Source organism: Onychostruthus taczanowskii, unplaced genomic scaffold (genome assembly GCF_017590055.1).
Source record: "Onychostruthus taczanowskii isolate IOZ18803 unplaced genomic scaffold, ASM1759005v1 scaffold8, whole genome shotgun sequence".
Taxonomy (NCBI): Eukaryota; Metazoa; Chordata; class Aves; order Passeriformes; family Passeridae; genus Onychostruthus; species Onychostruthus taczanowskii.
Window position 1 is genome coordinate 16,843,673 of NW_024505892.1, and position 25,925 is coordinate 16,869,597.

At 39.0% G+C, this 25,925-nt stretch overlaps 1 protein-coding gene across 3 annotated transcripts in view; it reads right to left on the bottom strand.

Annotated features, from left to right (window-relative positions):
• The window catches only part of ARFGEF3 (ARFGEF family member 3), a 93,417-nt gene that overhangs the window by 59,115 nt on the left and 8,377 nt on the right, over positions 1–25,925 (bottom strand). For 2 of the 3 annotated variants that reach the window (XM_041423685.1, XM_041423684.1), the window contains exons 3-6: positions 20,674–20,755; positions 17,517–17,648; positions 4,125–4,193; positions 1,311–1,442 (exon numbers count right to left, since the gene is read on the bottom strand). In XM_041423685.1, the coding sequence (XP_041279619.1) occupies positions 1,311–1,442; positions 4,125–4,193; positions 17,517–17,648; positions 20,674–20,755 (415 nt within the window). The remainder of the gene's footprint in view (positions 1–1,310; positions 1,443–4,124; positions 4,194–17,516; positions 17,649–20,673; positions 20,756–25,925) is intronic. The other variant, XM_041423686.1, reaches the window with a different exon arrangement.

Here is a 25,925-nt window from a genome sequence, read left to right on the forward strand (position 1 = left end):
AAGGCCTTTCTCAACACAGAAAATACAATAGCACCTTACCATAACTAACACAAACAATTGCATTTTAATAACTGTCAATCCAGCAGAGGGCTCCTCTTCTCAGAGATCCCATGGGAGCCAAGGCAGCAATATAAGAATATAAGAACACTGATGGATCATCCAGTTCCCAACTCCACACCCAGCTGCTGGCAGATCTCTGACAATGCCCAGAGTTATGCTTGACTTTTGCCTCAGGTGATGTTGCACAAATAGCAGCTAAAGTGTTACACAGCTAGGATCCTGGGGACAGCACACTGCAAAGTGCAGTTTCTATCCTTCATCACATGTTTTGCGGGAGGACAAAGACCTCTGTAAGACCTGTAACTAGAGTAAACAGTGTAAGCACATTGCACAGTAACTACTAAGTAGATGAAAGTCTTGATGGAGCTGAGCAGGTTTGTGACAGAACTGTACAACACAGTCTTCCTTAAAGAAGCAGTTTTGGTCCTTTGTCCTGCACTAAGCTTTATCATTGACAATGACGACAAGAATCCCCCAAATCCAAACCAAGCAACCAAAAAATAAAAGTAAATGACTGTTCACATACTTTTATATTTTTCAGTTTTAGTGGTTTTATTCTGCCATTGTTTAGATATATATAGCAAGTAAGGACTGTAAATATAAATGGAACTAGCTGTGAAAAAGTATTAAAAATATTAATTCTTAAAAATATAAATATGTAGTATAAATTATATGCATAAGGAGTATACATAAAGGCATCTGGTGTACATTTTTGAATGAGAAGGATATAATATAATGTAAAGTCATTTTTACAGTTCCTTAATGAGGATGAGTTTTTAAGAGGGGAAAAATTAAGGTGATCTGTTTACATAGTCGAATCAGTACCGACATGAGCACACAAACAAGACTCTTGATTGTTTCTAACTCTTATTGAAATGAAACCAAGCTGTCAATAGTCATTGATGAAGATGTTCTTGTAAGGTGGCCTGGACCAATTCTGCCCATCATTCAGCTATCACTTGAACCCCAGTGGACAAAATAACTCTAAAAGCTTGTTAACTACATACAGCCCTTCACAGAGGCCAAACCATTCCAGTGCTGCTGAGATAATGCTTTTTGAACTGTAAGCCTTCTTCTAGAGTATCTGAATTAATTAATAAAGTACCATTCTTAGAGGTAGGCTGACTATCTGGAAAGAGCATGGTTGATATCTCCTCCTCCTCTCCCCTCCCCATGCAAGCTAATAAGCAAACAATACTTGAGTTGCAATCTTACAGAAGGCCTGTGTTCTAAATGGCTGGACAAGGTACCTTTTGAAAAGCCACTGATGAAGAAGCAGCAGTAAAAATGCGAGAGCTCAGGGCTCCAAAGAGGTGTGCAATGGACATTTTGATCATTTCATGCATTCGGGGACTTCCAGCTCTATGGCATGCAAAACACAACTAAGAGCAAAATACAGAAGGGTTAGCTAATGAAACACAACAGAGTTACACAAAATAAACCTCCAGAAGGCAACTGGAGCAACAAACACACACATCAAAACAAGCAACAGCATCAACTAAATTTTCCTGCAGGTGTCTAGGCAAGCATGGGAAGGTGCACAGGGCAAGATTTAATCTCTTTTTAATACTACTAATCTATTTTCAATACTATTAATAGCTAGGGCACAAATTATGGTAATCATCATGTTGGATGCTTCCTTAATTTGAAGCTGATAAGGTTCAGAATGATTTCGAGTGCCGTTATCTCGTACACATGAATTGCAAACAATCAGGCAATGCAAAATGGCCAGACTGTAGCTTTGTTTGTCAGAGAGAGTCCTCAGGGAGTTCCACCAATAATGAAGGCCGCACCTTTCCAATCCTGCAGTGGTTCTACTTGCTACAGAGTGCAGGCAAGGAAAACTAAGGGACTGACTTGGAAAGAAATATTAAATAGCATGGACACTGGAACAGAAAGCTCCTTTTTGCCACCTTTCCCTTAGAGCATGTCAGAAGGTTAACCAAATGCTGAACTGAGAAATTATTTTCTATTTCCTATTGCTTGTATATTGGATAATTCAGATACAAAGGCATAGTGATGCCAGCTGTTAAAGTCTTTGCTTTACCTAAAGCCTGGGCAGAAGGAACTTGTGGAAACATGTATGTGCCTGGTAGAATTTGCTATTTAGAAAGACCTAGGCTATTTAGAGAAACCTGAGGCAGTATTTTCTCAAGAAGTGTGGAAAAAATAACTGTATCCCCAAACACTCCAAATAGAGGCAAGTACACTCTGTATTACTGCTTGTTCCAATTCATTGAAGGAAAGGAGTTTTGCTTGCTTTGCTGGCACATCTCACCATGCATTAAGAGTCTTGTTCACCATAAAAGAAAAGAACTAGTATTGTCCTAGTTTGTATCAGTACACTAGCAAAGCTTTTTAAAAACCAGATTGGCCTTCTGAGAAAAAAAAGTGATGTGCAACTACCAAAATCAGCAGAGTTTCACATAAGTCTGTGAAAGATAACTGCCAATTTTCAGAATGTTTTTGAGGAATAACAACCCTATTGTTTACAGAGAGAACAGAAAATACTATTTCTGATTATTTCTACAGTTTGTGCCACATAGACCATGACTGATTGACCATTTTCCCCCAGTCTCAGGTGGTCCTCTTAAAGACTGAAAGCTGAAGGGTTCAGAGTCATTAAATGCTTTTGCCAGCAGGCACTTTGCTTAATCTCAAGCTCTTTACCTACAGCCAAGAGCTGCACTAAGCTGAATTCATCAGCTTTTGCCTCGCATGTTAGGAAGTCTGTGAGAAACGTGAGAAAAACTGCAGTAGGGGAAATAATCTGTATTTTTTTTTCAGTGTGTGACACTGACAAAAAGAGGGTTTAGTAGAAATTTAAAAATTGTGGCTTGCTTTAAGTAGCAATTCAGTTCATCCATGCTGCAGCATCTACAGATGGGGCTTACAAAGACCTCCAAAAATAGCCACACCTTATGGTCTCACCTAGCACAAGAGAAACCAAAATCTAAACTGTGCTAATCTAGAATGATTACTATCTTTTTGATCTGGTATATGTTATATACATGAACTATTCATGTTGTATCCTTGCCTTTTAAAACCCTTTTTTCTTCTACAAAATGGAAGTAATTTTCTCGGGTTCCCTGTTATCCCTACACCTCCTTTCTCAGCTTCTGATAAGGCAATGCCAGTTTTATTCTTGAACTCAGAAAATACTGTAACTTCCAGCTAAAGTAAACTATTTTCACATGGGATTTTTGTTTTTCCAAAAAAACTCACCCCAAATAACAAAAACTGAGAAGTAACACATCGCTAAATGTCTATAGACACTTGGGAGTGTAGGACACGTAAGTAACATTTATATCCCTTCATGGATACTAGCTCTGCCCTTACCATGTTAACAATGTAATTTTATAATAGATTCTGCACGCAGCAGTGTGTGCTGCACAGGAGGATTAAGTGTTCCTATGCATCTTCTCTAAGCTGAACAAACAGCACATAGCTTGCAACACACTACTAAAAATATCACTCACCTGCAAAGGCTCAGGTACTATGCCTGCAAGTATGTTTTTCTACAACCAAAGCTCCTTTACAATTTAATTCAGACTAAAATCTAATTGAATAAAGGGAGTAGAGTGACTAGCAACCCAATGGATCAAGGGGCATTATAAATAATTTACTTGGATGTGTCAGGAAAGAGATGCACACAAGGAACACTGAGGTACTTATGCTAACATGGCACACTATGGCTTATAAACTTGTCTTGAGGAAACCTCATTAGTGTTAGAGTTGCAGCCAGTAGGAAATCAGCACAGTGCTGTTTTATGAAGAACTCAAGAAAAAATTTCTATTGCAAAAAGCAAAATAAATATGAGAAGAAGTAAATGTGCACTGCTGTAATATACAATTATCAGTCGATTTCCAAGACTGCCTTCCCATGCAGGCCCAAACTGCCCAACTTACAACTATTTCTTCACACTAGGCATAAGGTAATACCAGTCCTAATGATGGTAGATGTGTTTTAGACTGGTTCAGTTTCAGGCTACATATGGAAGACACGCTCTAGGTAGGGGGGAAAGGTTAAGTAACACAAGCTGTGGTATAAAAGAGGCACTTACCTCAGCAATCTTCAACACCGAACTCCCATTCAGCTCAAAGGTGGAGGTATATGTTATACAGAGCAAGACCTTGCACCAAAAGAGAGGAAATGAAAAAACTTAAGTTTCAGCCATTATTGACTCTCCTTCCCATGCATGTGCTCCTAGCCACAACTCCTTCCAACTTTGAGAAACAGCATCAGAAACTTCTTAGCACCATGTGTTATTGGGATAGAGGAGATCCTCCTGACAAGCTGCCCAGAGGCACCACCCAATGGATTACTTATTGCGGTCTCCTACATATGACCACCAAAAGGAAGACAATCCAGTGATCAGCTCTGGCCTTGGACCCCTATTCATATTTTAACCACAAGGTTTGCATGATTTATGTCCTTCCTTTTATTTCTATCAATATAACAAAAGAGGAAGGCAAAATGCATACAATGTAAGTTATTACTTAAGTGGCACAGACAGATAAGTATTATGTGAAACAAGCCATTAATTACCGCCTGAGGATTTCCCAGCACAGGATATTTCCACTAAGTGTATTACAGTCGCTTGATAACGAGTAGCTAAAAAACAATCCATAAGCCCCAGTTCATGATGGGAGGCTTGTTCTGTCCTGAATTCAGCAGAAAGAATAAGACACTAAAAGACCAATTCAACATCTTACTTTGAAGAGAAGGAGAGTAAAAACGTGACATGAACCACCAGGGTAAATGGGTCAGTGAGGCAATGTGGTGAAAGGTGCTGTAGTGTGATGCCTTTTGTGTCTGGAGATGTCTTCCTTCTCTCCTGCCTTCCTTCCCAATCTCTTCTGCCTTACAGAAGACAAGAGTCTCAGCTACTGTTCTCTCTCCTTCAAAGCATAAAATCCCTCTAGTACCAGAATTTATGTTTGGCTTGTTCTGAAATAGTATGGGTTTCTTGGGATAACTGTACCAGCAAATATCAAATCACATTAACACTAATGTGTTGGTCCCTACAGCTTCTCAGCCCTACTCAGAACTACTGTACTCTCCTTCACAAGGAAATTTGGGGCATCAGATAAGTCAACATTAATGGCTGTTAACTAGAAGCAAACTACAGAAGAGTCTGTCCACAGGTGAGTGCGACATTTTCCTGAAGGATGACATAAATAAACTGTTTAGCATTTTGAGAGCCATACTGAAAATACACTGAAATGCACTGCACCTTTACAAGTGTTTTTCTTAGCAGAAAACTTGCTAAGTTTCCTATTTCTTAAGTATTTCACGACAGGATGCCACATCTTGCTCTAAGTTTGTAGGATTTTCTATTTGTTTGCATTTTTGTTTTGTAAATAAAATACCAATAAAGGAGCTTGGTCCTGTTTTTATAGAAGATGATTTTACTACAAAACATGTTCCAAGTAAAGCATTGTGTAATGGCAATTTTACAGTTTTCTGTATATGATATCTTGATTTGACTCTCAGTCCTTCATAAATAAAAGCTGAATAATGTGGATAAATACTAGAGGTAGTGACAACAGAAAAGGGCACACTGCTCTTATGAATTACAATAGTCCTGCACCAGAAAGTCTCTTTTAGATATTTAGCATTTATCTTTGGAGCAAAGTTTCTGAGCCAAATTCCTTCTTCAAGGTTTCTCTTTTCTTTGAAATTAACAAAATGAGCCACCTCAATATTACGAGGAAAGATACAAGCTACACAGCACTTGAACTTGCCAGAGAAAGCAAGCTAATTCTAACTACAAACAATTAAGAATGCTGTACTTTGTATTTCTTGACAGGAACGCCACAAATTTCTCTGCAATCCATAAAATTTACTGGTGCATGCACAAGTGCCAGTGAAAAGGAACTGTGGTACCTTTCTTCCTGTCCCCAGAACAAATTCTATAGAACATAAAGAAAGGCAAATAAAATCCTCAATCTCAGGTGGCTAATAAGTACATAACTTATAAGGGCTGTTATTTCCATCTGCTGCTCAGTCCATATGTGAAAAATTTAAAACTTTGAAGCTAAACAATTTTGTTTAGCACTAACTAGATTCTTAACTATTGGCCAGCCTCACATTCAGCTGTGGGGCCTCACTTTCTTAGCTATTAATTACACTGAAATTGTATTGACATTTCTAATGGCTGTGAGAGCTCAGCAGCTGGCTAAAAATATATATTCAGTACTCAAGGAAAAACTGATTTGTATCTTCCAGACACTGCTGTGTAAAACACAGGTGTAGAACACAGTTCCTAAACACAGAGAGACAAGTGTTACCTCCCACTGACAAATCTCTTCTTATCACACTAAGAACCATGATGGACATCCATGACTAATCCTGTTCAGTGGTTTGTGTGTCCTGATTTTCCCTACTTGTAAAACCTTATTTACTTCATGTGATTTTCTGCTCTCTTGTCCCATCTTGGCTTTGTAGGATGTGTTTTCCACAGATCAAAACCTGGATGTCAATACACTACAATTCATGGAAGGACACACCAGTTCAGCCATTCTTTTAAGCCTTTGCTCTTCAAAATCTTGTTCTTCCCTCTTTTTTTTTTTTTTTTTAATTTCCATCTTTTATAGAGCTGAATTGTGAGAAATTAGTACATATGTATATATACACTCACATATACATATATTTCTTTCTGTCACAAATGCCAAAAACCTGCATGCAACATGTGAATGATAGAAACATCAGAGATCAAGCTCAGTAAGGAAGCGATGATCAAAACTTTGCTATGAAGCAAAAGAGAATTTCAGCAAAAAGACTGCTAAGTTTGACTGCTATTCTTTGTAAAAAATAAGATCTGGGAATCCACTAGTTAGAGAAAGGGCATATGATCTGATGGAATCAAATGACAGAAGCACAAGTTATCAGCCAGTATATTCTCGGCTTACTCCACTGCTACCACTTTCCCTCAGAAATCATTTGTAAGTTCTGAAACACATCTCTGACCAATACACAAGACTGCTCTCAGCTATGATTTCCATCAGCACTGCTGCAGGGCTCATTTACAGTCATGGCAATGATCCAAACACTTAACTTGCATGTTTTCCCTTTTATGTGGAACAAACAGGAAGACAGCAGGCTCCTCTTTTAAATTACTGGATGAAAAATGGGACTAAAACAAACCAAAAAAACCCAAACTTAATAATTCCAATCCACTGAAAACACTGAGTCTCCAGATAGGATACCCCCACAGACTGCTTAACTATTCATGATACTAACTCAAGCAATCTGTACTTAAAAAATTAAAGAAGAGAAAGATAGAGGCTTTCTTGGGCAATAACATGTTTTTGCAACCACTGGTATGGAAAGCAAAAACAACTACAAAGCAGTTCCTAATAACTAGAAAGCAATTCCAGTAAAAAACAAAATTGAAAAACAGCTTTTACTCATTGGTATGGACTCTAAACCACATTTTGTTTCTTTTTTTTTTTTTTTTTAAAGAAGGAACTTATATGACTGTAGAGATAGTTTCAAAGTCACACAACTTCCGGAATTTTTTAATTGGCATGCATTATCTTGCAAATGCCCAATGAGATCACATTTCCATAAATGGTTTATTCATAATGGAAGTATTTGTTTTAATAACTGTTGAAGCTCTGACCATCGTGGAACAAGAAATATAATTCCTACTCCCTGGAGTCCCAGGATACAGTCCCAAATGTAGCATAAGAGCATGTACATGGGTGGTTTTCACAATAAGTAGAAACAAAACCAAAAAACTCTGCTTCTGATATGTCAATTGAAACAAAATGCACAGGAAACAAAATGAAGTGCAATCTCATTAAACTGACATCACAATGTCTATCCATCCTGTGCCATGTGCTCTAGGATGACCCTTCTTGAGCAGGGAGATTGGACCAGATGACCACCGTGGTCCTTTACAACTTACCCGTTCTGTGATTCTGTGTGATTCCACACTTTAATGGTCGGATGGGGATTTGAACAACCTGGTCTAGGAGAAGGTGTCCCTGTCCTTGGCAAGGGCATTGGAACTAGATGAACTTTAAGGTTCCTTTCAACTCAAACCATTCTGTGACCTCTTGAAGAGGAAAAAAGTGGGAACATTTTTAGACTGTAAGGCTGCCTAGCATTGTTAGCCAAGTTCCTTAAGTGCTTAGTACATACCTGTAGTACAAAGCAATTCTCACATTGAAGAGCTTATGGTGGAGGCACATGAAATAAGCACAGTGTGTAGGAAAGCAAGCAAGAAAGAGAGAAAAGGTTCAAAACTTTATAACTTACAAAGAAAACTATTTTGGAACCACCTCTAATCCCTTTGTGGGATTTGTAAAAGAAGTATTTCCTTACTTTATTTGCAGGCTAGTAAACTTGGATGCAATGTGTGTCAGGTGATTCTCATATCCTGCCCCTCAGAGGAAATCCCTGATAGGAAGCACTTTACCTCATTCACTAGTTTGACATTTAAAGTCATCCAGTATTTCTGCAGAATAGTTTGGACAGGAAGTGTCCCCCTATTTGTCAGAATAACTGGTAACCTGCTCATGTCACACTCTTTGGCCTTGAAGGAAAACAAGGGCAAGAGAAACAAAGCACATTAATGAAGTAATTTACACCATGTGTCACTGTACCAAACAGCAGATTTTAATTGTGGAGAGAGAGGAGAGTGTGTCTGCTATGAATTAGTAAACCCTTAAATGCTGCTCAGCATTTTGAATGCACCAGGGTTTCAGACATAAGAGAACCTCACACATCATTAGCAATGACATGCTGAGTGCTCCAAGAAGAAAATGCCCATTTAGTTCACTGGATTAAAACAGAACTGCTGCTGTACACTATTTATGGTGGCATGAAACCAAGTAAAACTTCTGCTTATGTAGTACAGTTGTAGAAGGGAAATAAATTATTCAAAGTTTAATAGATACTTAACAGTGTTTGTCAACATTCTGACAGTGGGTTTTATCTTTAGAATTTTAACAATTAAAGACAGGGAAAAATAAAGAAAAAGACTGAACAGCAGTACTAGGATGACATTTTCTCCTTTACAGGTTACAACCTATTCAGGTATACTGCATTACTTTACAAATTACACTATGCAAATCTGAGAAAAAAAAAAGTGAAAAAGGAGAAATACCTAACTGGAAAACACCAACAAATAGTTTAAAGAGTTCTCAAATAAAAATGGAAGCTTCATGCACCAATTACTAAAATGATTCAAAAGGATGTCAACACATGGATGTAAGTAGAGCTAGAGCTGTCAAGGAAAAAAAGAACTGGTGTCTCCCCTGGGCAGAAAATGCTGACATTTATATTCTTGACAATGAGAGAATTTTTTGGACAGGGGAGAGGAAAGATAACTCCCTTGCTCTCACATAATGCAAAACTGTAACAGGGAAATGTTTGGCATGGCAATGTACTTTACAACAGCTGATTTAATATTACTGTTTCAAGTCACTAGATTAATTGGCAAGAAGTTAGCCTCAAGACAACCTAGGAAGTGGTGTCCCACAGGCTGTCTGGCCTCCAGAGGATTTTACCCTATCCCAGACCATATCCTGACCTGCATCCAGGAAAGTGATGTTAAAAAGCCAGATAAGCTGGTTTTGTGGTTGCATCACCAACTGCCATGTCACATACAGTTTCTCTATCTTCTTCCTCCCTTACGTGAGACATGAGGAGCTCCAGGGTAGAAGACCCAAGGAGCTGGCTGGCAGTGTCAGAACAGCTTATTGGGACACAAGTTCTCCCCTCAGCTGCCCCCAGGACCAGATGGTGCTAACAGCTATGGGAGCAGTGGCCCTAATCATGGGATGCTCACAAGCAAGAAGGTCTAAACTGTGTGCATCTGTGCACAGCTGGGGCACACCTGCAGTACGGGTACAATTGCATGCAAAAGCTATGGCAAGTGACCCTTTTCAAGTGACACTGTTGTGTGGCCACTGTGGCTGGCAGAACTTGCCACTGTCACCACCAGTAAGCATTAATGCCTGGCAGCTGGCAAAAGACTAAAAGGCCACATGTCAAAGTTAAAGGGGTTTTTCTGTATTTGGGGTTCTGATCATATAATATCTTTGCAATTCATTTTCGTAATGGTTAAGTGAATTCCAGGTTCCTGGTATATGTGTCAGACTAAAAAAAGTCTAAAAGAACTTGTACTTCCACACTTGATAGGTGTGAAATGACACAGAGCTAGGGACTTGCTGCTTTTTGGTTGATGCCAATGATTTTGATTATGCCACACCAAATGTGACAGCTCCAATGTGACAGAATGAGCATGTTCTCTATATGAAAACACCTTCATAACCTCACAACTCTGAGACAGCTAAAATTTGCACTAGAATTTCTTCAGGAAAGAAATTAAGCCTACTTTTCTATCCTGCAAAACTTTTAAGCTGACCAACAATCTGCTTAGATTTTTGGAATTATACATTTGACCAAACCCACAGAGGTTGTTCAGGGATAAAATTCAAGCCCAGAATGGAAGTGAGGAACAAGGTTGCATTATAGAGATACTGCATTCACTACTGAGTGGTTTAGGCAGTTATCCTCCAGCATCCATTTGGCCACATTCAGGCCATTACCATTATCATTCTTCTGGATTCTTTAAGGAGAAAGCTCTGCTATTTAATTCAAGCCTGGTTTTGGCTACAATGACCAGGTGCCTAAGAACCAGGGGAATGCTTTAATCACAGTACTAGGCATTTACTATAGCTCTAATTAACTCAGGAAAGGATGAGCTTATCTTGAAGTCCACAAGGTAAGTCATTCAATCCATTGGAATTAACCTGGTTACTTATAACTAAGCCATGAATAAAATGACTTTCAAAAATAACCAGAAAGAAGTAAAATGAGACAAACAAACCCAAGAGGGTCTGGATTTGTAATACGCCTACATTGCAAAAATTTAACTTATGAAAAGGCTAAGCACTAAGGACTCTATACAGCATTTCTCAGCAAGACTGATCTTAAAAAAAAATCTTATTTGCATGATACTGTGCAAGTCTTTACAGAATCCCCTCTTTAACAGAGCAGATGCTAACACACCTCCATTTGATTTTACAGTTCAAGACAAAGCAGAACAGTTGTAAATTATATTCAACTAAGCATAACCACATTGTATTTGGAAAAATATATTTCATAAACATTAATCTTAAAACAATGAGAAGATATAATTTATTAATATTCAAGAAAATTGTTTAGAATATCATCATGCAAAGGGACTTGGATTGCACAGTTGTGTTGTGTCAACATTTTGGATCAAACACTTTTGAGTCATTTTTCAAATTGTTCTCTGTCTTGGAGGGCCAAAGACCTGCTCAAGCAGCAACAAAGTTCCTGACAAGTTTTCTGAAATAATTAACTGTAAGTTTTGCTGGTTGGTCAAGCACAGTCCAGTTTCATTCAATATTTGCACCAGATCAGGACTACCTCCGTGAACCTGTAACAACGTGGTTGTACAGACCCTAAAACAGGTCAACTATAACTGTTATAAAAACTGAAAACTAAGGCAAAAAAAAAAAAATTGTCACTAAACTTTCTCACACTCCTTGTAGACTTTCAATATTGACCTTCTCAAGTGACTAATTTGACACTGTAACTGGAGCCCTATCAATTTAATTAGTTACTACAGATATAAATTTAAAAAAACCTAGGAGTTGAGTCTTAGCTCTCAAAGAATCACTTTGCACCTTTAAAGCATTATAGTAGCAATCTTGGGAAGAACAGTTGCAAATACCCAACCTAAAGACAGTCTGTCCTCGCACAAACTAAGTTTTACCACAGAACTCTAAGTCAGATTTCAGTTCCAAATATATCCAAAGTGAAAACTGAAATCACAAAGAGAGCTGTCTACTATTATTACTGGAGAGATCCCAAATGCTGTATTAATGGATCAGTGAAAAGACAAAGAGAAAAGATTGCCTTGACACAGCAGATTTAGCAAGGGTTCATTAAACCTCATTCACAGATAAAATAGACTTCTGGCTGACTCCTCACTGAAAGCCTACAGAGGAAAAATCCTAAAGAATTTGCCCATCTGCAAGAAATACACCTAATCCACAAACAAATGCAAGTTGGAGTCACTGGGAATAAACTAATCTTTCCTAAATGAAACTGCTGTTTGCCATGGACACTAGGTAAATGATGGGAACTAGAAGAGTCTTCCCTCTAGAGCCACTTTGGAAGATTATTTTTTGGTTTCAAAGCAATCCTCAAGTCTACTCAAAAACCATCCCGAGTGAGGTAGCTGCAACTCAACCGTGTAAAGTCTTCTCAGATGTAATAAGAAACAAAGCCTGGAATCTTCACTGGCAGAAACAGTATATATTCACAACATGTCCAGCATATAACCATTAATTAGAACAGTGAAATAAAGAACAAGTATTTGGAAAAACATCAAATCCAAAAGCTGAGTTCCTTTCACAAGAGGTCATTATTCTTTTTCTTGCTTGAAAATCTCTGTCCTGCAATTTCCCAGGAAATCTGGACACAGACCGGACTGAAATGCACTGAATTACATGGCAAGGCTGTCTCTGTGACTGAAGAAAACAAAAGGATGCAGTAGAAAGGGAAATCTTACACTATCAATCACACCTTTGTCCTAAGAGCAACTTTCTTACCTCAGTACCCATTATATTACAGTGTATCTGGTTTATCTGGAGAATGTGTTTCTGTGTATCTGGTTTGTCTGAAGAACTTGTTTCTGTGTGAGGACTCATCTAGTGATTTGCAACTCTTCATTAAACATTTTTTGTTGTTACCTGAGAATAATGTTATCACAGTCAGATAGAAGTACTGCTTTATTAAAAAGGTGGTCAACTCATAAATGAAAGTGACCATAACATGCATGAGAATAAAGGAAAAAGAAAAAAAGAAGAAAAATATCCAAGTGTCTCTGCTGTTTAGGATTCCTTCCATACTTCCCATTCCCTCAATATTTATTTTCAGCTGCCTGGGTGCCACAGCTACATTCAAAGCCTAATTGTAGTCTTTCCCGGCAGGACAGCACTTTAGACTCAGGGCTAGTAATGAAAAATTACCAAAAACTAAAAGAGAGAAATCACAGAATTACTGAGGTTTGAAATGACTGCAATCCAGAGGTTCAGCTATAGATTAGATTCCCCGTTTCCTTTTCCACTGCTGATCTACCAATACTTGACGGTGTTTTTGTCAATACTGTATGTATTCCTCCAAGCAAAGGTTTAACTGCACAAAGTAGAAGCACTTCAGCCATTTTAAAAACATTTTAAGCCAGAATTTAAAAGCATCAAGCCAAGGAGAGGAAAAAATCAGGATCCCCGGACTCCACAACTGAATTCAAAAGCGAGTATTAATCTTCAGTCCACAACATGTCCTCTTTCTGCTGCAGACTATCTACAGCTTGTTTATCTAGTGCTTAACATCAAAAAAAATGTCCCCACCCTTCAATGTGAGAGACACCCTTGCATTTCACTCAATTTATAACATGGCACTGTGTCACACAACAAAATTTTTCCCACTTCTGTGCCAGCCCCACTGCATGATCATGTTCATCCAAGGAAAGTGCTAAATTACTGTCCCCCTGATTTTTTCTATGCATCTGCAGCTGTAGAAATAGAGCAGTGAGTAACTTTGGTATCTCACTGATAAAGCATTGCATTTGATTAGCAATCAATATATCTCTTCCTTCCTACAAGAATATTCTAAAGAAAATATAAAACTATAAATATATAATTATTCTGTTTGAAACTGAAGTTATTGATGTATAACAAAATCATCATCAAGGTACTGTATGATTGTGTGATTTTTCCTTTCCACTGATACAGCCAGTTGAGCATACTAAAACACAAACTGGTTACACACATACTAGAAGGCGTTTCAGTTTCATGGCAACAAAGATGACAACAGCAAAGATGAATACTAAAATGGCCTTGTGTCAGATACACTACTGTCTCTATTTGTCAGACTATTGTCAGACTTTCTGAATTATCCCAGTATCTTTTAATATAAATTAAAGCACCTAAATAACCTCACTTTAGTCCCTGGTGTGAAAATACTAATAAATCTCTACCATAAAATGTGTCAGAGATACAGAGAATACACAGACTGGTAGTAATTGAGATATTCTAAAGAAATATTTGGCTTAGCAGTTAAATAACATACATGTCTGAATACAAAATTTATATACCCAGACAGCTTGCTTTGATATGTGGGAAATCAAAGCTAGTTAGTACACCTGTGTTTGTTATTTGTGCCCATTCATGTCAAAGAGAAACCACAGCCTTTCCCCCTGCCTCACTGAAAAGATCACAGCCTTTTTTAGGCATAAAAGTACTGTTGGCATAAGAATTACTAAGTCATTACCAATTATAGGGGTGTTCTGCAAGAAAAATAAACAAGAACTTCAGAGTATCACTTCTGTTCTGGAAATTCAAGGGAGGAATTTCCCCATATAATGACTACATGAAAAACCTTTCTAAAGAGAAAGGCACAACCCCCAGCAGGTATTCAGAGGAAGCAGAGAGTCAATCCAAGCTTATGCAAAGGTAAGAGGTACCTCACCTAGCACAGAGGAGAGAGATAACGCAAGAGGGGAAGGCTTTAAGTTCATCTTGACAGTTGCATTTGGGCAGTTTATACCTTCCCTGGCTGCCCAGGATGCACTCAGGAGTCACAGTCCCCAGCCCTGGCCTTTAAGCCTGAATGCTATCAGAGTGTTGGTTTTGTGATCCTCCAATCTGGCAATCTGCAGAGCATTCCACGACTCTCACTCTTAAAAATCAGGAAGATTTGGTACCTAGCCATAAATTAGTCAATGTCCTTCCATTTTTAAAACAGAGGCCCCAGCTGTTTGCTTTTTTCAGTTCCAGAAGAGATCCAGCTAGCACTCTTCTCCATTTATTTACAGCAACCATTACAGCTACTCATACCAGTCCTGTCTAAGGATGGCCCTTCACAATACTGGACATGCTCCAAAAGTGTGTGAGGCAAGGCAACTAACTGCCCTTGCACCTCTTTCCTTTCACTGCCAATTCCAACATGCAGACATCTGAATGTAAAAAGCGTCTTTACAGAATGCTCTCCTCAGCAAATCAGATCCCTTCACACTTCCATCTGTAATACAGGTGGGTCACAACAAACCACTAACATAAATATCCAATACTTTTTTTTTTACAGTATGTGAAGGGTGAATTTCTGGTATACTCTCACTGGGAACAGCAGGAGATGTTTTGGATAGGACTTTGAAAAAAACCCCAAACACATTTAAATTATTTAGGAGCTTACACACCAGCAACTTACAGTGAATTCTGTACTCCTGCATGTCTACTTTCACACTGATTTTGAATTACTAAAAGCTTTTGTGTAATCTTTGATGGTTGCATTCTTAATACCTGTGAGACTGGTGCAACTGTGCAGCGAGTCACAAAGAACCAGGCTGGCACCACAGCTGACACAGTTTCACACAAACCTGCTCACACTCAGGAGTGTCTAATGTCTATCTGCACTAGATAAAGATGTATTTTATCCCCTCTAGATGGAATAACACAGTCTAATGCACAATCATAAGCTGTCTTGAGGACACATTTTAGCAGATCCAAGGACATAAACACATTGCTGAAACCAGCTGCTAGGAATCCCTCTCCTCCCCCCCTAACGGCTTTAGCCATTCATCAGGCCTGGGTTAGCTAACAACATTTTCAAGTGTTGCAGTGGCATCTGTAACCTTCACGTTACAATCTGAAGAGATGTCTGCTTGATTTGACTGTCAGGCAAGGCTCAGATCTAATCAGTCTGTGTTCTAACTGTCCTGATTACAATATGTTTTGACCCTCTGGTCTCTTGAAATATTTAAATCAAAATAGAATTTTGCTTTGTTCTCAGAATGGGAAGTTGAAGTTGTAGCCTGATTTTTACCATACACACATTTTGCTCAGGATGTGCACACAAAAATTTCACTTAGTGAAATTAAGGCAATGCACTCTTTTCTCCTTTGTGCTTAAACTGGAACTGAACATGTTTTTCTAATTAAAAAAAAAAAAAGCATACATAAATACAATGTTTTGGCTTGGGTTTTCTGTGGTTTGATGTTTTGAAATTATATTTGCTTCTCACATGTCAAGACAAGTTGAGAAGATGTTTACTCAGAACTGTAGAAAAATACAGTGTTCACATTCTTAGTGTGGGGGCTTTGCCTCGCAGATGTACATTCAGGCTTTCAAAGAAACTGTGCATGCAGATTCTGAATCTGTAACACTCAAGAATGTAAAAAAAGCAACTTGCAAAAAATTACTGCATTCCAAGAGGAGCCTGTTTGCTCAGTAGGGCAAGTACTCAACTCTTCCCCTTTCCCTCTGTAGAGACAAAAGGGGCAGGAAGGAGGTGTGCAGGGTTAGGAATGCAGAACAGTTAAGCAGAAGCTTCCTGCCAGAAAACAGGTAACAGTCCACACAAGTACTACTCCCTTTTTTGCTGCTAGGTTCACCCCTCTTCACCTTCTGACACAGAGTGCATATTCCACCTCCAGTGGTAAAGAGAGTACAGATCATACAGAGCAGTTTCTGAGTGGATAACATACATTCATTAGACCCACGGTGTCACATAGAAGAAACAAAATAACTAATCTATACACTTAGACATAAAGGATGGTCAAGGAATAGATCCAAATATATCAATCAGTACTAGCTATAATGAGCATGCAAAAAGGACCACCAGGTTTGTTCCAAAATGGTTTCACCAATGATCAGCTATAGCACAACAAACCCTGCCACACAAAGTTTACACCCAAACATCTGAAAACTGTCCACCACCACCTTGCTTTGTACAAATAATACAGGTATTGCCAATACTGATATAGAAAAGTGACTTCTAAGTCATACAACCAGCTTGATCACAGGGCAAAGAATTTTGGTATTGCCTCCCCTCCAAAACATTACCTCCTGGCAGCCTGAGCTTCCTAGCCTGCACACAGGAGAGTGCTAGAGTATTCCTAGAAATGGAAGTTCTGTCAGAGTACACAAAACAATAATTTCCCTTATGCACTGGTCCAGGGACATTTTGATGTCTAAACAAATCATGCTCCATCATTAGCATTTTACAAAGAGCAAATACAGCTAACAAATTACACAGCACCTATGCACATACAATACAAAATTACAGGTGTGCACAGCCCACCTCATGACCCCTAAAGCTCAATAACAAACTTCCAGATCTACAAGTTCTTTGTCTGTGCTTTCCCATGGAGGAAATTGACTGTGCTGCTTAAGTTTGCTAAAACTGGAACCACCAGTATTCTGAATCCTAATGTAAACTATCTCCTATTTAATTCAAGGAAACATAAAATAGAAATGAAAACAACTGACATCTGCCAGTAGGAAAAGGGAATCAAAAATGTCCTAAAATGAAGATTTTCAAGGCAACAGCTGATTTATTTGCTAATCACAGCATTCAGTCGTGCAGCCTCTGCTGCAAGCACTGATGTGTATGAAACACTAACCTTCATCACTTCAACCTGCAGGTCTTCATTGAGGGAAGGAGTCACTTTGACAGCATTCAGCATCTGATTAAGCAACTGTTTCTCATCTGAGTCTGTTTCCACGGATACAAACCTCTCATCAGACAGCAGCTTCTGCAGAGAGAAAATGGCAATGTACGTGTTGAGACAAAAACTGCCTCTGCAAAGTACTGCACCTAAACCTATTAGGGCTTGGTACTAGGGTGGTTAGGCTCTCTGTCTAAAATTTTCAAATTAATTCAACAATATAAAATACAAGAAAAACAGCAAAACTGGGAGACCTGTGTCATGTCAGTTGCCATTCCAGTATCATCTCTGCCCATCCCACATCCCCAGTGCCTAGAAGAAAGCAGACACCAGTAACAGATATCACTTCAAATAATGTCCTTAGCAAAACGTCTCAGTATTTTAGAAGCTGGGAGAGACTGGAACCTTTACAGCCCCCCAGATCATCAAAACAACAACAAGAAATAAAAACCCCACTCAGGCTAGCATCCTGGCATTGAACTAGTGCTATCAGATCTCCTGCCCAACAGGAGACAGTCACCTACTGTCCCAATTACTCCAACAGAGTACAAGTGCTGTGGAGGTGGCAGTTTTGATTCCTGGCAAGATGTGTTTTGTGTAATATAGAAGTTGACCACTAATGGATACAATCAAGTCCTCAGACAAAGAGCACAGTTAACAAGTGACAAACACAAACACACATAGAAACCAACCCAAGCTGAGGTGGTATCAAAATTCCTTGTCCTGACATTGGGCTGGCTGAACTGAATTCAATGCAGACTGACTGAACCTCAGACTGAATATTTTATACTGATCAAATTTACTTTGTCCAGTATCTCAGAAACTATCTCCTGACATCGTCAATGGCACTATTTCCTTGGAGTTCTACTAGATATGCCTCTTCCATATAGTCTATAACCATCTTCATGGGTGTCTCCTATTAGTGGCATGCATCCTGCAAGAGATGTATCCACAGAAGTCTTTTCCCAGCTCCTATCTCCTCAGAAGATCCCACAACAGAGCAAAACTAGCTTGTCTTAGAACACAATCTTGCTCTGTCCTAGTAGAGAGAGATTTCTTTGAGCAGCCCACTCCCTCTCTATATTCTGCATCACCTTTGTACTCATGCTCATCCTCAGCTCCAACATTGCAGCACATTTCACTGGTTCATTCCTACTTCTTATTTCCTATGCTTGTACTGGTTTTGGCTTGGATAGTGTTAATTTTCTTCACAGGAGCTCAAAGAGTGCTGTGTTTTGGATATGTGACCAAAACAGCACTGATAACACCCACGTTTTGCTATTGCTGAGCAGAGCTTACACAGCCTCAAGGCTGCCTGTTTTTCAGACTGGTTCCCCAGCAAGTAGGCTGGGGGTGCAGAAGAGTTTGGCAGGGGACACAGCTGGGACAGCTGAGCCCAACGTGACCACCGGGATATCCCAAACCATATGACACTGTGCTCAGCAACAACAGCTGGGCAAAGAAAGAGGAAGTGAAGGGGACACAGACATTCAGAGTTAAAGTATTTGTCTTCCAACTAACAGTTACCCATGATGGAGCCCTGCTTTCCTAGAGATGGCTGAACACTTGCTGCTCCATGGGAAGTGGTAAACGAATTCCACATACTCTTTTATTTGCACATGCAGCTTTGCTTTCGCTATTAAACTTTGTCTTAGCCCACAATTTTCCTCACTTTTACCTTTTTACACTTTTACCCTCCCCTACCTCTGAGAGGGAAGGAGTGAGTGGGTAAAGCTGAACTGCCAGCCAGGGTTTAACTCAGAATGTTTTACAGCATTTCCCAAATACTAGAATACCAACTGTTTTAGCACTGTACAGCCTGATGAGTTAACTCAATCTGCAATGACAATAATGGGGCTTTCTATACAAAGAAGAATATTTAGTTCAGGATGGGAGATATGGAGCTGCTGGAGTCTAGTGTTAACATGACAAGGGAACTAGAGCATCTCTCTTATGAGGAAAGGCTGAGAGCTGGGACTGTTCAGACTGGAGAGAGAAGGCTCACGGAGGATCTCACCACTACACATAAATATCTGAAGAGTGCAAAAAGAACAGACAGAAACTTTTCAGTGGTGCCCACCGACAAGACAAGAAGCTCTGGGCACAAACTGAAACACAGAAGGATTCCTCTGAACACCAGGAACAAAATTTACAGTAAGGGTGATCAAGCACAGGTTGTCCAGAGAGGTTGTGGTGTCTCCAGCCCTGGAGGCACCTCGTTTCCAGTCTGAACCACCCCTGCTCTCAGCCCTTCCTCATAAGAGAGATGCTCCAGTTCCTTTGTTAACTTAACAGTCCTTCCCTTCTACAACCACACTCTGTCCCAATATTGGGAACTCTCTAACCAAGTGTCTGATACCTCATATGCTGGAAAAAGTGAATTTGAATGATCCACTTACATCCTTATATTCCCAGAACAACTTCTTTCTGGCCCTCCAAGAGAAAAAATTCTTTTTGAAAAATGGATCTTACACCCCAGCAGTGTGCCAGCCTTTTCCACAACTAGCTTCCCCCTAGTAGTAAGTATTTACTGACTTGTACTCATTTGTCCAATTAAAAGAACAGTAAACTCCTTTAGTTTTTATACTATCAAAGCCAGGAGAGCTTTTTTGTTGCTTGTGCTGCACTGCTGTTTTCTTTTGCAGTTTCACAGACTTCCAAATCAGATGCTGTTTCTAGTGTTTTCAGTGTACAAAAAAAACCCAGAGAAGTGCCCACACAAAGAACACAGCTCCCAGATCCCCTATTAACCTCTCCATCTTCCAAGCACTGCTGTCCTCTTTTCTAATCAAAGAAAACATAAAGTCCCAGCCTAATTTCTCAGATGCTTATCAGTGGCAAACTTTTCTGGGAGTAGCATAGGGTCCACAAGGAAGAGTACATCTACATTTCAATGTTAAAATCCAGGACCTCCCACCTATCTGCAAAACATTTTTAGCTTCTTCAAAATCACCAGCCTTTACTTTGCATCCTAACTTTGGAACAGAAATGTGAACTTTGTTGTTAGGTTCACCCGAGGACAGATGCTTTTTATGTAGTATTTTTCAAAAGAAAAGCTCAGATTTTCTCGACACCCACTGCCCACGAACACACTCCCACTCTAAAGTCATACCTGCATCCCTGCTAGAGCCTGTTGGGCCAGCTTCATGCTCTTTGATTCCAGAGCCAGTTGAAGAGGAAGGAGACACTTCTCCCTAAGGAAAATTTTAAAAAATGAGAGGGAAAATTGCAATTAAAATTGGTATTCAAGTAACATTCCAGAAGGGCTGTATCAGTTTCAGAAAGGTCATGCTTGCATACAGCATCCAAAGATAATTCCACAATTCTGTGAAGCACTTTTACCCTCTAAAGAAAGCTGGCATATTTCATCACACACTTCACACATCTCTAATCCAGAAAGTACCTTTAAGTGCTTTTACACTGTGACTTTGTTATATTCCCTCTGTTAAAGTGATGAGAACTTGCATTTGAAATCAGCATACCAACAGGTGCCAAAACAAGGCATTAACTGCTAGCCCAGCAGCCAGACACAAACAGGAAAGAAAGAAGGAAAAAGATTACTACAGTGTATAGTACTAACTGAAGGATGCTAAAAACTGATGGTTATTTGGACCTGTATCTCTTCTAGGCAGAACACCACATTTGTTTTAGACTTTCTAAAAATTTTGCAACAGCATATAAACGTTTTGGGCATTGTTAATACAGAATGAATTTATTCTCACATTAAAGTGGATGAACACTGGGAGGAGAGGGGAAAATGAAGAAAGTTGTAAGCCACTGGAGTGGATCCAGCTCAGTTTCATGATAATGAAGACAGGTGGGAGCTCCTATGGCTTATGTGTAGCTACCTCGCACATCAGCATGTTGCCTGCCATCTGTCATCACATACTGCAATGAGCAGAGAACAATAAGAGCTTTGATAGATGTCCCAAAAAAGAAGAGCAAAAAATGACAAACAGGAGGATGGAAATTAGAACAGATTCAATTAGCTGAACTTCCCATCCTTGCTAAAAATGTTAAACTGAAAATCTAATTAAGGTTGCTGCAGACTGTGTTCCCACTGTATTCATGGAGAAAATGAATTGCCTGTTGTGTCATTTCCTGTTCTTGTTACACACTCAGTCAATTAAGCCTTTAGCATTTCCATGCAACAGCTATGAAACACCTGCAGAGATATCTTACAATGTTTGATTAGCTTGAGCACCCTTCACAGTTCAGTTCAACTTGCCATTTAAATGCATCATCTGATAGCATGAGAACATGAAGGACAGGCAGATAATCCTCAGGCAGAACAGGAGAGAAGGATGTCAATTAACACAGTCCCTTCAAACATCTTAACAATTCAGTTCAATAAGGCTGCAAAATAGGGAATGCAGATTGGAATTACCTCAATGGATTTGAGTGCAGCGAAGTAAGGGAATGAGGTTTGCCCTTATTATCTTGCAGCCCTTTTATAATTCTACTCTGTTTTGAGCAGTTCCCCACCATGGGATTTCATTGCTTACTGCACCGTCTGCAGTTCTGTATGGTTAAGTGACAATTCATGCAGGTTTTGTAGTACTACACATGTAAGACATTTTACATAAGTGAAATAATTCCTTATTCCTCAGAATAAGCTCATGTACAACAATATACTGCTAAACATGTTTAAGAACATTCTCCATTTACATAATGTACATAAAGTAGTTTCACACTGTAACTCTTGAGTATCCACACTGTTGCATGCCAGTGTGGACATACATACACATACAGTTTGAGGCACAAATACCAACTTAACCCTGATTGAAACACATCAAGAGCAACACAGAGGGAGAATGAAAGGAAAGGAACACCTTTGACTTGGAAGAGAGTAAGATATCTGCCAGGGCAAGCAGAAAAGCTCAGCAACAGAACCAAGTGCGTAACCCAGGGCCAGTACCTCCCAGAGCACATGCTGTCCCTCCTGAGCTACCTCACTCCACGACTGTCAACTTTGCCAACTGCAGAATGAGTGATAGGAACACACACAGCCTTTATATTCAGCACACTAGGTTACAATGACCTTTCTAGCTGTCCAAGCTTGCTGTGGCTTGTCAGCCTACCAAGCTACCTCCTTCCCCGCAGGTCTGGAATAAGGGATGCTATGGCAGTCAAAACAGACTGCCAGAAAGGTCAGAGCAAGACAAATTACTATTGTACGGAGAGAGATCATAAAAATCTTTCTATTCTCATTGTAATGACAAAAAAAGCCTTTAGTGAGAAAAGAATAATGGCTCATTAATTCACTCATAATAAAAACTGTAATGAAGATAGGAAATTGCCTAAACTTAACTCTTTGTTGTTAGTGCCTGGAACACAGTCTTAAAGCCCACCTTCCCCTCCTTAACTTAGGAAAAGGGGCATGATAAATGAAGCATTTTTCCCTTCATGCAAGTGGTGATAATCCTATTATTTTAATCCCATTTGTGAAAATTCAAGATTAAAAATAAGACAGCTCTCTGCATTACCTTCCTACTGAAAATTACATAGGAGAAGCAAAATTCAGAACCTCAAGGCCTTATCAGCATCCAGTTTGCATTCCATAGAATAATTCACAGCCCAGTGAAAGAACAGATAAGAATTTGATTCACCACTGTTGCCACTTTCTGATACACTTTATTAGGCAGGATAACAGTCATAGCCAAAGTCTGACATACAGTCAGAGTAACCAAGGACTGAAAAGATTTTCTCCACCTAGGCTGCTTAAAAAGAAGTAGCACAGTGTAATATTATTAGCATCACTTACTCAAGAAGAAGAGTTGGCCCATGATGAGAAAATAATTGGTAGAGACGAATTCTCAGAATTCTGCAAGTACCCACAGCTGCTACCCTTATGTAAAACAAACAGAAGCAAACACTGTCCTTGTACAAATAGGAATGATTTCATTTACATAAAACAAATTCTAGTGTTGTATATATGAACACATGTACATATAAAAATAGAAACATAAATTTTTTTCCTACACTAGTTTAGAGAACATTGATAAAAGATTCCACCAACAAGTTTAGGCATAATGGAAGTATTTAAAACCTGGACGAGTCCTTGCTCACATTGTAGAGAAATGATTAATGCAGAAATATGATCATCCCACTTACAAAGAGAATTACAGTCAAACTCATGTTGGAGAGAGGTTTGGAATCCACAGTATATAAGTACAGGGCAAGTTCTCCCACCTCCAAAAAGCAGGAAGTCAAACAAGATGATTACAACAGACCCCTCCAGCACTAAATTTTCTACCTCTATGCAAGTACAAGTCTGTCAACAGTACTCAGAGAAATAATGGAGCAATAGGATAAAAGACAAATTCTGAAGCCTTCCAGTCAGAACCCTCCTTTTCAAGAAAAAACAAACCAACAAATTATCTTTATGACACTGTGCCACTACAAGATGATTATGCACCGTTAGACAATTTTGGTGCTACCGTGCTGTATAAGAATGAACAAGCACTCAGTGTTGCAGGTCCTGTAAAAAAAAAAGAAAAAAAACAAAAAAACAAATCAGCTGAGAGACTGTTGCCAAACTATGTAGATATAAATGCTGACTTGCACCAACAGGGCCAGGATTTTACTCCAGTTACTCACAAATATAGAGACACTTGTGGGCATGTTTCCTGTGTCATGAGATTTGCCTCATATATTTTCAGACATCAGGTGAGCTTCCACCTTTACTAATAACTAAAGAAATTTTAATTTCTGGCTAAAGGCCTTTTCATTTTTTCTGTCTCACCACTTGCATCTTATTTTTTTAAAAATCTCATTCTTTTCCTTCCTACAGAGCACAAAACTCTTTGTTTTTATCCAGTTACAATGGAAAGGATTTTTCTCCTCTGACTTAAGGTTAATGCTCCTTTTCTTTCCGTATCCAATTTTCTCACCTCAGCTGCTGACATCAGCTCTCTCTCAGAGTTCCATCCAACTCAGTATTTAATTTTTCCTTCCTCTTTTTTCATGTATTCCCTCTTTCCTTCAATCCTTTTGTTTTTCAAACCCAGACACAAAGTCTTCACCCAACAGTTAAATAAGCCTGCCTTTGCAGGGAAGTATGAGCAGCTTATCAGAGGACGTTTAATGACACAGGGGGAAAAAAAGGCAGAATAACGCCTAAATGTAATTTCACACAGTTTCCTAGCTAGAATTAATAATTATTTTTTCAACCTGGAATCATGAATGAGATTGCAATTTAAAACTGCTTGGTATTAAAGAAGTGACATAATGGTATTTATAATCTTTTTTATTTGCATCCTTTCTAAGATAAATGAAGTTACCACTATAGAAGCAGCACAACTCTACTCATGGGAAAGGCAAACATGAGCAATTTAATCTTCCAGCCAACACAGTGCAGCCAAGACCACAGAATTCATACCATCATAATTAAGTAGCTCAGCACAGTCACTCAGCTGGAGAGCGCTTCTGAGGTCATTTGCCTCCTTGCTATACTAGCTAATAACATCTTGATTTTAACAGAAACACAAAGTTCCTAGATAGGAACTTATCAAGATGAGAACAAAATGGAACAAAAAAAACCTATAAGCACAAGACATACTTTTACTTGAAAGGAGAGGAAGAGAGATAGCAAAAGATTCCACACAATATTAAAGTTAGGTGGACAAGGCAAAAACAATAATCAGATGCTTCTAGTCTCCAAAGCTTTAGTGTAATCTCTGACACGTTATCATTGCTCTCTACCTCCACAGATATTTGCCCTTTGTGCACAAGGTGTCAATAGTCACTTGCAAATTCTACTCTTAAAAAGCTTGATGACACATGTAAACCTCACCAGGTCTTGATCATAAAGCAATCCATAGCCTTTATGTGAGTTTGTTGATTATGATTTGGAGTATGAAGATGAGAAGCTGGACTTGTTCAGTCTACAGTTTTGAAAGCTTATCAAACTACTCCATGAAACCTCTCTTCCCTATATTTGGTAACCCTGGAAGGGAAGCTGAAGATTTGTCCAGTGAAAGCATTTTGTTTGAAATTTTAAGTACAAAAAAACAAACAAAGTGTTTTATGAGAATTAAGCTTCCATCAGGAGAAGTTTTGCAATGCTGGAAGAAGGCAGGCTGAGGGAATGGAAAAAGAGACACAGAGGTACCATCACATGGACATTCTGCAAATTACCTTATTTTCTCCACTGCAGCTGTGAGTTACAGAAACCAGATGAAGAAACGGTGAATGAGGTGTATTTCTGGTCATTACTAGCTACACTTTGAAGGTCAGTGCTGTAATCTGCAATGCTATTCAACTTTCACAGCAGTTCAGTGCTAAATCTTGACAGACCTAAGGGATGGTTGCTAAAAATATCCCCATGTTTGCAATGCATTACGTAATTTTATACTCACTGCA